A 14,518-nucleotide genomic window follows, 5' to 3' on the forward strand; every position below is an offset into this window, starting at 1 on the left:
TGGACAATTATCATAAATATGGTTTTCACTGCAAAATGAACAAATGAGATCGTTGACTTGGCAAACAGGGGCAGGAGTGCAAAAATCTGACTGCACATGTTGTATCGGTGCGGCTAATGGATTTTTTATTCCCAACGCCATCTCTTTTAGCCTCTGGTTCATTGTAACCATCTCTTTTTGCATCGAGGTCGCAATGTCAAGAGCCAAAACTCCAGCTGGATCTTGCTTCTTTAGTGCTGCCCTAGATCTTTGCGAACACCATAGTTCGTTGTGTGAAGCTAAGTCATTTAGGATGTCAACTATCTCGTTGAATGTCTTCTTTGTAAAGGCTCCGTTTGCAGCATTGTTTAGCATCATCTTAGTAGGATGATCTAAACCTCTAAAGAAATGTTCTATCTGGATGCATGCCGGCAAACCATGGTTCGGACATTTCCTGATTAGTTCTTTAAATCTTTCCCACACCTCGTGAACAGGTTCACGATCGTACTGTCTAAAGGAGATGATCTCCTCTCTGATATCAGCGTGGCGAGTAGGTGGGAAGAATTTTGTTAAGAACTTCTCCACTAACGACCCCCATGTGGTGATGGATCCCGGTGGAAATGCATTGAGCCATGCTCTAGCTTGGTCCTCCAAAGAAAATGGAAAAAAGTGTTAGTCTAAGAGCATCGTCTGTTATACCAGGTAATTGAAATGCATTTGCAATTTGAATGAATGATTTCAGATGATCATGTGGATCCTCATGTTCCTGCCCTCCAAAATGTCCAATTGTCTGCAACATTTGGAACATCATTGGTTTAAGCTCAAAGTTTGCGTGGGCTGGAATAGGGTTGACTATCCCTGAATCAAAGTTCTGAAAAGCCGTGGCGGCATATTCTCGCATTGCCACGTCTCTGTTGTCCGCCATCTGAATATGGTTGAATTCATCATTTCTTGCATGATCCCTCATATTACCGTTAACAGCAGGTGGATCAACCGGATCACGAGGTGGAATATCTGTCATTGATGTGCTCGTACTCTCTACCTCACTTTCAGGACTGATTTCACCTTCTCTCTCTTTTTGCTTTTCTAGTTGTTTTCGAAGTCTTTGCTCCTTTCGAGTTTTTCGAAGGGTCCGCTCAATCTCAGGGTCAAGGGGTAGAAGAAAAGATCTTGTGCTCATGCACTTTAACTTACCCTTGTGAGATAAACGACCAAAAATATAGAACAAAAACGGTGGATGGAAACTACACCCAACAACAATTCACAAAAATAAAAACTAAAAGAATTTGAAAATAATTTTTAAAATTAAAGTCCCCGGCAACGGCGCCAAAAACTTGACTGGGCGTTATGCTGAACGCACGCACTAAGCGTGGTAACAATTATATAGATGCAAGCGCACACCTGTCAGAGTAATATAAAATGGATGGAGTATCCAAGTATCGATCCTCAAGGACTTCTAAATAATTTCCAAACTCTAAAGTCTTAAAGAATAGTGAATGTTGAAATGAGTGATTCTTGTAAAATGGGAAGTGGTCACAAATAATGGTTTTGGATTTGGGATTTGGACTTATAATGATAAAACCTAGCCCGAATTACTTCAAGTTAGCCAACAAAGAATCAAGGATATGCTAAGGACGATATGCATTTTACTTTAGGAACCAACGACTACGCTTTTCACTTGACTTATGTCTAAGCAAGTTCAAAGTCCTAAGACATTCCCTAATATGTCTATTATGAGAGATATCTTAGTTTTAGGATGGAAATAGTCGCAACCTCGGGTTAAGGTCCTATGTCTAGGCTACTTAAGCGGAACCCTTATGTCTAAGGCGCTCCTCTCCTTGGTTTAACCACTCAACAATGCAAATAAGCAACCTTTTCAGTATTGACTTGTTAAGACTTACAGTGGCCTTCTCTAAATCCTAACTATTTGGGAAAACATGTTGAGCAATGAATGGAAAGCAAAAACACTACTTCTTAGCAACCCTTTTTAGAAATAAAAGGCTAACTATCCATAACCCCAGGCTAGAGACGGGAATTTAGAAAGACATCTTGAAGAATATACAGCAAGTAAAATGGTTGAAATTGGAATGCATGTGTGAAAAACAAAAGTTAACTAACGGAGAGTTTTTATCGGGATTGAGAGCTTCGCCCTTCTCTTTCAAGAAAGGGGGAGTGTCACGTGCTCTTTCCTCCAAAAACACAACTCTCTTAACTAAAAATAAAGTAAAGGCAAAGGGAAGATAAGCAAAGTGCTGGATTTTTATATATTTGAATAAGTAGAAAATAACTAAGTACAAATCGAAACAAAACAAAGCTCAATAAAGGAATGTAAAGTGCTCGGGATTTAAAAACCAAAAGCAACTAATGAAAGCAACTCAAAAGTACTTAGAAAGCAACAAAGAAACACTAAAAGTTATCAAGAGAAGGAAGCAAGGATTGATGCATTTGGTGGAGAAGTTGCTGGAATTTATAGCTGTGCAGACGTGGTTAGGTAGGTCCTAAAATGATGGTGAATCACCCAGTTCCAACTCTTTTGACTCACCAAATCGTGCTCAAACTGATAGTGGAACACTTCTTCTACACGTATGCATCGGTTGGAACCACCAAAACGCATTGGAAGACGCGTTTCATTAAGGGCAAAGTTGGAAGAAAACCAGTTTTTCGGCAGGCACGCAGGCGCCTGGCGCCTCTCATGTAGGTTTTTCCGTCTTTTTGCTTCTTTTGATTAATTTGCACTCCCGAATGGTCCTAAAATGTCATAAATACAATATAAGCCAACCACAAACCATAATATATGAATTTTTCATGAATTGGAACTCAAACGACCGAGAAAAATCCGAAACAAAGCTGAAACATAGTAAAAACAGCATCTAAAACCTTCTTTTTACGCATGTAAACAAGTGTAATCAGCAGCCAGGTCGCAGGGGAATGCCGGGGCAAAAAGGTGCTGAATGGAAGATGGAGCTATGGTGAATGGAAGAGAAGAAGAGAGGGAACCAAGAGAGAGGAGTGTTTATGCAAGAATTTGCACAACGATTTTTTGCCTCGAACCCAGTCCTACCTTCGACCTGAAAGACTAGGAAGACCTGCACTAGAGGGCAAAATCTCTGATGCTCAAGTCAGTAAGGAGCTTTGCAAATCAACTCTCCAAAACAATCTCTTCCGATTGCCAATTTCTGTCCTCCACGTGGCAATTGGATATTTTATCCTCGAACATCACCCTCCTCTCTGCCGTGTTCAATCTCAACCTAGCAGAGAAGTTTTATTATTTATTTCGAAGAGATCAATCCACGTGGTGACTCGAGCATTCAATTTATTAATTGTGCCATTGGAGGATCTCGAATGTGGAACCGGCGTTCGGCGCGTACTCGAGTACTCAAGACATTCAGAATTCTTTCGATCTGTGACGTCCGTTTTCGGACACATGTGCAGTTGAGATTAACCTTTGGGTTACTATAAATACCCACAAGGTTCTATTTCCACTTTTTATGGTATATGAAATCTTGGAGTCCGACCTGATCAGATCGGAATTCTTACTCTAGGTCAGTCTCGTTCTTTTGGATTTTTTTCTCTTATTTTCTCCTTTTACTTTTCGAGTCATGTCGGAGTTCTCTAGTTCGTCTTCTTTTAGTAGCCCACCTAGTGACCTAGCTCGGAATCGGGACTCTTCGCCCAAGAAGGCCGATTCCGTAGAAGAGTTCGCCAGTAAGTTAGATTCTGAACTTGAGGAGGAGGAAATAGAAAATTTTAGATTCTCTGATGACGAAGGGGATGATAGTGACACCTCCACCTCGGGCCAAAGCTTAGAATACCCTTCTCAGATGCCTGAGAACTACCTCGGCCCTCTTCGTAGGAGGTATAGTATTCCGGTTGACATCGTCTTTAGGCTCCCCAAGGAAGGTGAGAGAGCCGACAATCCTCCAGATAGGTGCTTAACCCTTTACCTGAAAATGTTCGAGTACAGGTTCCGCCTACCAGTCCATCCCTTAGTGCAGGAGTTTCTGTTCCGAACTGGACTAGCTCCTGCGCAAGTGGCCCCCAACGAATGGAGTGTAGTCTTTGGTTTCGCCGTGTTATTTTGGCTTAGATGTAAGGAAGTAGACGACCTTGACCTCCTCGGAGTTGATCAACTTTTAGCTTGCTTTGAGGTTAAACGAATTTCTAGAAGGTAGGGAGGTACTATTGGTACGCTAGGAAGGGCACATGAGGCATTTTGAAAGGGTCGACTTCCATAAAGAAGTGGGTGGGGAAGTGGTTCTTCGCCTCCGAATCGTGGCTGGCCAAGAACGAGTTCGACCTACCTTTCCACAACGTCCCCTATAGGTTCGGGAACTTAGGTAAATGGTGGAGTCTTCTGTTGCTTTTGGTTTCCTTTCTTCATGGTCTGACTTTTGTCCCTATCATTTTCAGTTGTTATTCGGCCGATTCATCAACTCTCCGAGCCGACCTTCAACGCTTTGAAATATTTCAAAGAGCGATTCAAGAGTGGCAAGCAGATCGGCACCCTCATAATAGATAAGCCCCTACTTACGTCGGGGCTACTTGACTACAACCCTCGCTTATCTCCGCCTGAAGCTCAGAGACAGAACTCCGAACTAGGTAAGTTGCCTTTGCTCAATGTTCTTTATAAGACGCTTTTCACGTCCATTGGTTCTTACTCACGACTGTTTTCCTTTTGCAGCGATGGTTTGCAGATTTTCTCAAAGTGTGAAGCACAAGCGCCCCGGCGCTAAAAAAGCTACCAAGATCACAGAGGCGTCTAGCCCCCTAGTGGCAGACTTAGAGGTCGAGATGGCCGATGCTGGCCTTACAACTGCTCCATCTCAGGGGGCAGTCGCAGTTGGGACTTCTCAGGATCAGGAGATCCTCGAGGTCTCTCCCCTTAGGGAGATCAAGGAGAAGGCCTCTCCCAAGAAGTCAAAAAAGAAGAAGAAGAAGACCCGCCACTCTGGGGGAGAAGTGAGGGAGGTGGGTGCTGGCAGGCGGGTCAGCCCTTTTGGGAACCTGGTTGATGATCTTGAGGCCAAGATAGGTGGTACCTCCGACCGTGAGATGAGATTCAAGATCGAATCGTCCAGTGCTGGGGTGAGGGAGAGATCCATGGAGATCTCCGGGTCCTGCTTTGACCGCAGTTGGAGGGGGAACTCAAAGAAGCTCGGGCTGAGGCCCAGGCATGGAAATCTACTTCTGATGCCGACAAGGCCGAGCTCAGAAGTGCCCAAGCAGAGGCGGCCCGTCATTTAGAGAACTTGTAAGGTGCGCACGCCGTGGCTAAGTGCCTGGAGAAAGAGAAGTTCGCATTGATGAAGTAGAACGACGACCTAGAACATCTCCGAGATGACCTGGAGGCAAGCTGAAGGCTCGAGACGCCGAGATGGCAAAGTTGAGGGCCAAGCTTGAGCTATCCGAGTCAACATCCTGACTTCGATGGGTTCGCTAAAGACTTCAGCGATGCTGGCTTCAAGTTCTTGATGAAGGGAGTCCAAGAAGTGGCTCTCGAGATCGACCTCGCACCCATCAAGCTGCGATATGCAGATAAATGGGCTTCGGGTCCCAATGGGACCCCTGGCCCCCGGCACCGTGTTGATCAAGGTCTCAAGGAGCTCGAATCCGATGCCGAGCTCGACGAAGAAGAGGACGAGGACTCTTCTTCCCAGGATGTTACTGGAGCCCTTCATTCTGCTGCCGGTGCCAACTCCTCCCAAGAAGCTGGGGGGACAGACTCCCAGGAGGTTGATATCCTTGAGTCCTAGGGAGAGCTCGGATCACACCTCGGAAGCAGTTGAAGCCTCTCCCCTTTCTCGGTCTTTCTTGTTGTTTGCTTTTATTTGGCTTTCTATTTTTGTAATTGGTTGCGAGGCCTATACACCTCGACCACACTTCAGTTCGGTAATACTATACTCAATTTTGTTTTGAATCCATTTCTGACTGTATTATCCATTTCGTGTTTGCAAGCCTTTTGAGGTTCAGGCACTTTCTTAATAACGAAAATTTAAAGTCTTAATGACCTACTTTAGTTCGCGTCTTACTTCGGACTCGTAAGTCCCTTTTTAAAGGCTTTGAGTCTCATTAAGTTTTAATTCCCACCCCTGGCTCCCATTTAATTTCATATCGATATTAATCTTTAAGGGACATGAAATCAAATTATACGGAGTCCTTTATTAGGACTAACCCTTTAAAATTTTTACAAGTACAGCTCATTCCTTGGACCATTTCAACATTTCAAGGGTAATATCTCTTCAAGTGCTCTGCATTCCATGGATGTGATAGTAATTTTCCTTCGAGGTCGGCAAGCATGTAAGTTCCAGGTCGGACGATGCCCTTGATTTCGAATGGCCTCTCCCAGCTCGGTTCCAACACCTCGACGTGCTTCTGCACCTTCCGAAGGACCAGATGTCTGACCTGGAAACTTCGAGGTCGGACTCTCGAGTTATAGTGTCTAGCCATTCAGTTTTGATACTCGGCCAAGCGTAACTCGGCCATCTCCCTTTTCTCATCGACGAGGTCTAGGTTCAAGAGCAACTCCTCTTCATTCCTCACCTGTTCATAGTACTCAACCCTTTTGTTCGGCATACCGATCTCGACGGGCACGATGGCCTTGGAGCCTAATGCAATAGCGAATGGGGTTTCGCCAGTTGACTCTCGGGATGTAGTTCGGTGGACCAGAGTACTTCAGTAGCTCCTTCGCCCACCGTCATTTCCTTGCGTCGAGCTGTAACTTAAGTCTGCGCTTAATAATATTGTTTATCGCTTCTACTTGTCTGTCGGCCTTGGGATGAGCCGGGGACGAGCAGAGATGACTAATTCCGAGCTTGCGGCAAAAGTCTTTGAACTTGGCGTTGTTAAATTGCTTGCCATTGTCTGTCACGATGGCATTAGGTATGCCGAAGCGGCACACAATATTTGTCCAAATAAAGCTTGTGACCCTAGTTTCCGTAATTGTCGAGAGTGCTTCGACTTCGGCCCACTTGGTGAAGTAATCTACTGCAACGACTGCGTACTTAGACTGCCCCTTGCCCAATGGGAAAGGTCCGATAAGGTCAACTCCCCATTATGCAAAGGGCCAGGGTGCCGAGATCGAAGTCAGCAGCTCTGGAAGTTGGTGGATGACACTTGCGAAGCGTTGACAATTATCACATGCCTTTACGAACTCCTTCGCTTCCAGGTCGATTGTAGACCAGTAACAACCTTGCTAAATGATTTTGGCCGATAAAAACCTGCCCCTGAGTGATTGCCACAAACTCTCTCGTGTATTTCTCTAAGGACATAACTTCCATCTTCTCTAGAGATGCACTTAAGGAGGGGTAAAGAAAACCCGCGCCGGTGCATTGCTCCATCTCGAAGCAGGTACCGAGCTACTTCCCTCTCCATTTTTTTGGCTTCCTTCAGGTCTACGGGGATGTTACCTTCTAGGAAGCTCTAAATCGGATCCATCCATGACGGAGGTTGGGAGTCGATCTCCATCACATCCGGTTCTAAAATAGACGGATTATCCAAAATCTCCACTGGGACCGACCTTGCTAGATCGATCTCGTATGTTGATGCTAACTTGGCCAACGCATCGGCATTGGAGTTCTGCGACCTCAGAATCCGATTTATTTCATAGGTTTGGAAATAGGTGAGGTGCGACCTGACCTTTCCCTGATATTTCTCCATTCGAGAGTTTCTCGCTTGGTATTCTTCCTTGATTTCATTCACTATTAGCTGTGAATCGCTAAAAATTAGGAGGTGGGTGACCCCCAGCCTTCTTGCCATGCACAGACCGCCCAACAGGGCTTTGTACTCGGCCTCATTGTTTGAGGTATGAAAGTTGAAGCGCAGGGCGTACTCAAAACGCATGTCATCCGGGGCAAGGAGAAGCACACATGTTCCACATCCTTTCTCATTAGAGGATCCGTCCATGTACATGATCCACGACTGGTCGTGCGTGGAGGTTTGAGTTGGAAGAGTGAGCTCGGATATGAAGTCTGCAACGACTTGTCCTTTCATAGCCGTTCGGGGCTCGAACTGGATGTCATACTCACTTAGTTCCATCGCCCATTTCATCAATCACCCAGACGTTTCTGGCTTGTGGAAAATTTGCTTCAAAGGCAAGTTGGTGAGTACGGTCACGGTATGAGCTTGGAAGATGAAACTTCAAAAGCACATTTGGCAGGATTCAACTTCATCTGATATTTCGGAAGTACCTCAAAGGTCTCGGTCAAGTCGGCCAGGTGCGATTTGGACTGCTTGCTCTTAACCAGCATATCATCCACATAGACTTCCATGTTGCGTCCGATCTGGGCGGCGAACATCTTATTTACCATCCTTTGATATGTTACCCCCGCGTTCTTTAGACCGAAGGGCATGACCTTGTAACAATACAAACCCCGATCGGTTATGAAAGCAGTGTGGGCTTGATCTGGCTCATGCATCTTTATTTGGTTATACCCTGAGTAGGCGTCTATAAACGTGAGCAGCTCGTGCCCGGCCGTTGCGCCCACAAGCTGGTCGATCCTCAGAAGTGGAAAATAATCTTTTGGACATGTCTTATTAAGATTGGTGAAATCTACGAACATTCTCCATTTTCCGTTACATTTTTTAACTAGGACAATGTTAGAGAGCCACTCGGGATACAAAATTTCTTTTATGTATTCTGCTTTTAAAAGCTTGTTCACTTCTTCAACAATTACATCACTCCTCTCTCTATTTACAGGTCTTCTTTTTTGCTTAACAGGACGGAATGATGGGTCAATGTTGAGGCGGTGAACCATTATTTTTGGATCGATGCCAGCATGTCCTCGTAGAGTTCGCCCTGAGGAAAGAGATGAGTTCTTCTCTGTCCGCGGCCCCCGGCTTGGTGCCTATGCTCACCTATTCATCCGAGTTGAGTAGGGGGACAAGCTCCAGTTCTTCAGTAGGCACAGCTACCTCACGTTGAACGGCCTTGGGCAGTTCGTCCCCGGAAGCTTGAACTGCCGGTCCAGAAAGTTTTCTCGCCTCTTCCTGGGCACAAACTGCTGATCCCTTTAGTGCCGATGTATAGCACTCACGGGACGTTTTCTACTCTCCTCAGACTATGCCAACCCCATTAACTGAAGAGTACTGCATGACCTGGTGCAGAGTCAATGGGATGACATGTAGTGAATGGATGATGGGTCGTCCAAATATGGCGTTGTAGGCCGACCTACCATCTACCACCACAAACTCGGCCATTTGGGTGACTTGAGTGTCACCTTGGACAATGGTGATGGGAAGATCAACGCAGCCCTCCGGGGTGACAGACTCACCTGCAAATCCCACTAAAGGGGTTGGGCTCTTCTCAAGCTATGCCCTTGTAACGCCCCGAGTCCCTCAGGTTAGTTAGTCTTGAATCAGAAGATTTTTTTTCATTTAATTGTTTTAAATTGATTGATAATTAAATTTATCTTTATTATCGGGCTCTAAACTCCAATTTAAAGTAATAATTACCGGACTCCGTACGTTGGGTCATATTTTAAGGGGAATAGACTCCTTTTCTCTTGGGCTTGGTTTTGTTGGGCCTCCATTGAGGTAATTTGGTTTTAAAACAAAACAAAGGAAAAATAAAACCCTAGCCAAACCCTTTTCTTTCTTCCTCTTCTTTCTTCTACCCCAGCCCCCCCCCCCCCCCCCCCCGATTTCTTCTTCATTTTTTTCCAATCCCGTCGCCCCCATCTCTGAGTTTTCGGCAGCACATTCGGCCCACTCCGAACGGAACGATGACACACACGGCGGCGGCGGCGCGACACAAATCGACGTGAAGCGACTTCGACAGCGACCCGGCTCCGACAGCGTCATCTTCGGTTCCGGAGACTTCCAGCGGGCTGTGCGACACGTTCTTCAGCGTTTCTGCGTGCAAAGCTGCGGCGCTCCTCCTCGAACGGCAAGTCCGACGAGAGGCGCGGGTTCTGCAGCAGATTCGGCGATACCCAGCAACGGCGGCGCATTCCCCGGCGGTCTACAACGAACCAGCACCGCTCCTCCTCGCGGCGGCACACGGCGACGGGTCAGATCTGTGGCGGCGCACGGCGAACGGGTTGTTACAGCGGCGAACCGGCGAGATCTGTGCGTTACAGCGGTGTTTAGGACGGTTGGTGGTGACCCACATCCGTTCGAAGCTCGATTTAGGCTACCCACACCTTGGCGAGCTAGATTTAGGTGACCCACATCTATACGAAGTCGGTTTTGGTGGTAATGCATCGTTTGAACCCTTTTAGAGTTGATTTCGAAGGCTAAATAGCGTACGTAACGTGCTGTATTTTCTGTTTTGGTGTGTCTAGGTGAGAGGTCGACGCAAAAACTTAAGGGCGCGGTTGTGTGTAAGTAGACAAGGGCCGTGTGCGTGCGTTAATGTATGCAAAATGGTTTCTAACGTGCTGATTTTGTAGCGATTTATGCAAATTCTTTTATGTCATTGTGCTAAATAATTCTCGTTATGTTAATCGATATACTTGGAGTTGTGTTGGATGTTTGTCGATGAAATGGTGAGATTTCTGCTTGCTAAACTGTTGAGTATTGTTGTGGTAATGTTGGTTGCCTGGGTATGCATGAATTGTTCGGCGTGTTTTGTGAGTTATTATACTTGATAATGCTTGTTAAATAATGATGTTGGATATTAAGCATGATTGGGTTATTTTCTCACTATTAGAAAGTTGTCTATGTTGTGGAGGCATGCTGAATTCTATTTGTGGGTTGAAAGATGCAGGGGTGGTGGCTTAAGAAAGTGTACAGTAATACTCTGGTGTGAGTTGGATTCTTGGAGGAAATGAATGTGTTAGTGTCAGGGCCTCGGGTATAAATGGTCGAGGGCTGATACGTCACTAATGGAGTATCGAGGCCTCGGGTATAAATGGTCGAGGGTCGATACGAGGAGTCCTTTGGAAGGAAGACTATTGGGGCCTTGGGTATAAAAGGTCAAGGGCCAATAGATGGTGAAGTCATCGGGGCCTCGGTTATAAATGGTCGAGGGCCGGTGCAGCAATGTCGGGGCTCTGGGTATAAATGGTTAGGGGCCGACTCTATTCGAAGGAGATGACCGTGGGAAGTTACTATAGCTGAGATAAGTGCGGAGGTACTTGTGGTGTTAGGGAGACTAGAGGTTGGTTGTTAACGTGTTTACTGGTTGTGGTTGTCACTAAATTTTATGGAATGTGTTTATTTTTAAATGTATAATGTGTTGAGAGGCATGACTACGATTGTTTCTTGAGATAATTGAGCATGATGTGTGTGTGTGTTGGTGAGGGCTACTTACGGAGTATATTTTATATACTCACCCCCCCCCCCTCTACGATGATTGTTTCAGGTGAAGGACTCGGGGGCGACCATGGTGATTGGACGGAGGAGACATGACGAACGAGGACCATAGGCTGCTTAGTTACTCCATGTTTAGCTTAAGTCATTGGTTAAGGCCTTATGTTATGGCCAATAACGTTTTGTTCGTATTTGAATAATTGGGAGATTCCCCCTTGTTGTTAGTTTCATTTCGGGATTGGTGCCTATTTTAGTTTGATTCCATTCATTGAGTTTCGCCTAGTTTGAATATTAGACTTGCCTCGTGAGGTGGTCCACGAATGTTGTTGAATGATATTCTATGAGATTGATTTATCATTTAATTGATGCGAATTGGAATTTGATTTCATATATTTGTTTGCATAGGGAGTTGAGAGGACGTATTTGGGGCTAAGTTTAATTAGTTGGGTAGTTAACGTGACCTAGGAGTGTGTGGGAAATTCTGGGTCGTTACAGCCCTGGTCCATCCTAGTGCTAGGTACGTGGTGAGAGACAAAATGTTGGCGGAGGCACCCCCATCCACCAGAACCCTCCTGACCTGGACATAATCTATCATTTGTGAGATCACCAAAGCGTCATTGTGGGGCAAATGCACCCATTCCAGATCGGAGTCGGAGAAAGAGACAGGGCAGGCCGGTTTTTGCTCATGAATGTTGCAGACTTCTCGACGTGCTTCCCTAGCTAACCCCTTTGTTTTATTTCCGGACTGGCCTCTACTAGGACCGCCAAAAATGGTGTTGATGACCGCAAGTCGGTCATCCCCCGAGGTGGCGTTCTTGAATGCTTCCTCTCTTCTTTCTTACCTGCCGAGTCGGAGCCTGGCTTGCCAACATACTTCTTGAAGTAGCCATCTTGGATCAAGTCTTCAATCTGGCGCTTCAACTCCCAGCAATTTGAGGTATCATGACCGTGATCACGATGAAAACGACAGTACCCGTCCTTATTGTGCTTCTCTGGGTCTCCTCTAAGCTTATCGGGCCGCTTGAGGTGTTTTCCAGACCGCTCTCCTCGATGTTGGTTAGAATCTTGGAGATTGGAATAGTGGTTGGGGTGTACCTTTCATAAGGCCCCTTCCGGTGGGAGTCCGAGTCGGATCTCCTATAATCAGATCGTCCCTGGGAAGATGACCCCTTATCCTTAGACTTAGAGTCAGACTTCCCCTTTCCTTGGCCTCCCATCTTCATCTGGTCGGTCCTTTTGTCTTACCGGCCTAACTTAGTCCTGAACAACTCCTGCCCATCTATGACCTTCTTAGCCTTCTACAAGACCTCAGGAAAGGTAGATCGTGCTTCCTCGCCCAGTTTTACTGTCAAAGTCTCGTCGGCCAGACCACTGAGAAAGTAACACATGGCCGAATCATCAGAGCAATGTGCGACCTTGAGCTGCTTCTCTTGGAAGCGGGTCACGTATTCTCTTAAAGTCTCGCCTTCTTTCTGTCGGATGGTGGCGAGATGAGTGGCCGTTTTCCTGTCATAGTGCCGAGAAGAGAATTGACTGATGAACTCCTTCCTCAGCTAGCTGTAGGTTGAGATCGACCTTGCCGACAGCCTTTGGTACGAAAGCCGAGCGCTCTCCATGAGAGCGATCTAGAAAGCTCGGCACTTAATGGCGTCTGAGGCCACTTGGAAGTCCACGAGGCCTTCAAAGACCGCCACATAATCTTTTAGGTCCTTGGACTCATCGTAAGACTTCATCGCGGGCGTTTTAAATTATTTAGGAATAGGGGCCTCCAAGACATCCGTAGTGAATGGCAATTCGCCCATCTCGCCATCATCAAATGGGTTCTCCTTCCTTTCACACTTAGCTTTGAGTGCCTCGACCTGTTCGTCGAACCTGTGCTTCATCAGATCGAACTCTTCCCCGGTAATCACGGCCTCCGGCATCAAAGGCTTATACTTCGATTGAGCCTTGAGGTTGGAGTTGGAGTACTCCTAGGAGCAGGACGGAGAGACCCCCAGACCTCGTGAGGCTGTTTTCTTCTTATCAACGAGGTGCTTACTGGATCATTATCTCGCAGGCTATAGTCGACCCCTTCGTTATTGGCGATGGGCTCGCGATCATCAGGGTGGAGGGGTGGATCTTGGTCCTCCCCATCTTCAGGCGTGATATCCCCACCTGGGACCTTGGAGGGAGATCATGTCCGGTTGGCCCGTGTCATCTTGGCATACATCTCCTCCATAGTGCACACTCGATTGCGCATGTCATCTAACTCCCATTGAAGGGTAGCCAGGGCATCAGGGTCCGCGGCCGGGACAGCCCTTCGGGAGGTCTTTTTTGAGGTCCCACCTCGACCTCGGTTGGCCTTTAATGGTCTTGGGTGAACGGGAGGTAGTTCCTGATTTGCATGGCGAGTAGATCTTCGTGGCAGATCCTCCTCTTACCCTGATCGGACTTGCTCCTCGACTACTCTGTGGTCGAGGTCACGCCAAACGCCATTGTCAGCATTCGAACCTCTCCGTTCTGTCGTATTAGCCGAGGTCGCTTGCTGCACCATTCTCGGATCACTTTTTTGGTTATTGGGATGAACTACAATGTCTTTCCCACAGACGACGCCAAATGTTTATGCAAGAATTTGCACAATTGTTTTTTGCCTCGACGGTCCTAGCTCCGACTTGAAAGACTAGGAAGACCTGTACAAGAGGGAAAAATCTCTGACGATCAAGTCAGTAAGTAGCTCGGACTCAATAGTAAGTTCGTGGAGAAAAATCGATACCTAACGGTGAAATGAGGCCCTCTATTTATAGGTTTAGCTCCCGACAGGGGTCACGACAGGCAGTTACCTTGGTCAATTTTGAGGTCGGATATGTCGGGTTCGAGTAAATCGAACTTGGATACTTTCAAGGTTGCGATATAATTAGGGGTAATGAACTTCCCTCCTCTGAAGGTTCCGAGGAGGAGCTTTGCAAAACAACTCTCCAAAACAATCTCTTTTGATTGCCAATTTCTGTCGTCCACATGGTAATTGGATATTTTATCCCCGAACAAGGAGAAAGAAAAAAAGATAAATGAATTTGAAAGAATCACAAGAAAAAAAACTAAAAATAAAGAGCAATAGAGAGAAAAAGATAAAGCAAAGGGAAAAAAAAGTTGGAGGATGAAAAAGAAGGAGATAGACCGAGAAAAAGAGACAAAGATGAAACAAATACTGGGAGAAATTGTAGGTTTTTGCATGATGTATTCCCTTGACCTACTCTTGATTTAAACCAAAAACACATTTATATTGAATTCAAAACCATAATTTAAGTAAAAT

The 14,518-nt window shown here is 46.1% G+C and overlaps 1 protein-coding gene, 1 long non-coding RNA gene and 1 other non-coding gene across 3 annotated transcripts; 2 read left to right on the forward strand and 1 right to left on the reverse strand.

Annotated features, from left to right (window-relative positions):
- Positions 1-412: 412 nt before the first annotated feature.
- On the forward strand, positions 413-519 carry LOC148212288 (small nucleolar RNA R71). Its single transcript, XR_015790015.1, has one exon. It is a non-coding gene; the product is annotated as a small nucleolar RNA R71 (small nucleolar RNA).
- Positions 520-7,398: 6,879 nt separating this feature from the next.
- On the reverse strand, positions 7,399-8,013 carry LOC148212289 (uncharacterized). The gene has a single exon (XM_088122171.1). It carries the CDS (start codon positions 8,011-8,013, stop codon positions 7,399-7,401), a length of 615 nt encoding a protein of 204 aa, XP_087978297.1.
- Positions 8,014-9,638: 1,625 nt separating this feature from the next.
- Positions 9,639-11,502, forward strand: LOC148212290 (uncharacterized). Its single transcript, XR_015789903.1, has 3 exons — positions 9,639-10,170; positions 10,260-10,298; positions 11,282-11,502. It is a non-coding gene; the product is annotated as an uncharacterized LOC148212290 (long non-coding RNA).
- Positions 11,503-14,518: the final 3,016 nt, after the last annotated feature.

The sequence above is a fragment of the Momordica charantia genome (assembly GCF_013281855.1).
Source record: "Momordica charantia cultivar OHB3-1 chromosome 3 unlocalized genomic scaffold, Mcharantia_2.0 BLBB01000003.1, whole genome shotgun sequence".
Classification (NCBI taxonomy): domain Eukaryota; kingdom Viridiplantae; phylum Streptophyta; class Magnoliopsida; order Cucurbitales; family Cucurbitaceae; genus Momordica; species Momordica charantia.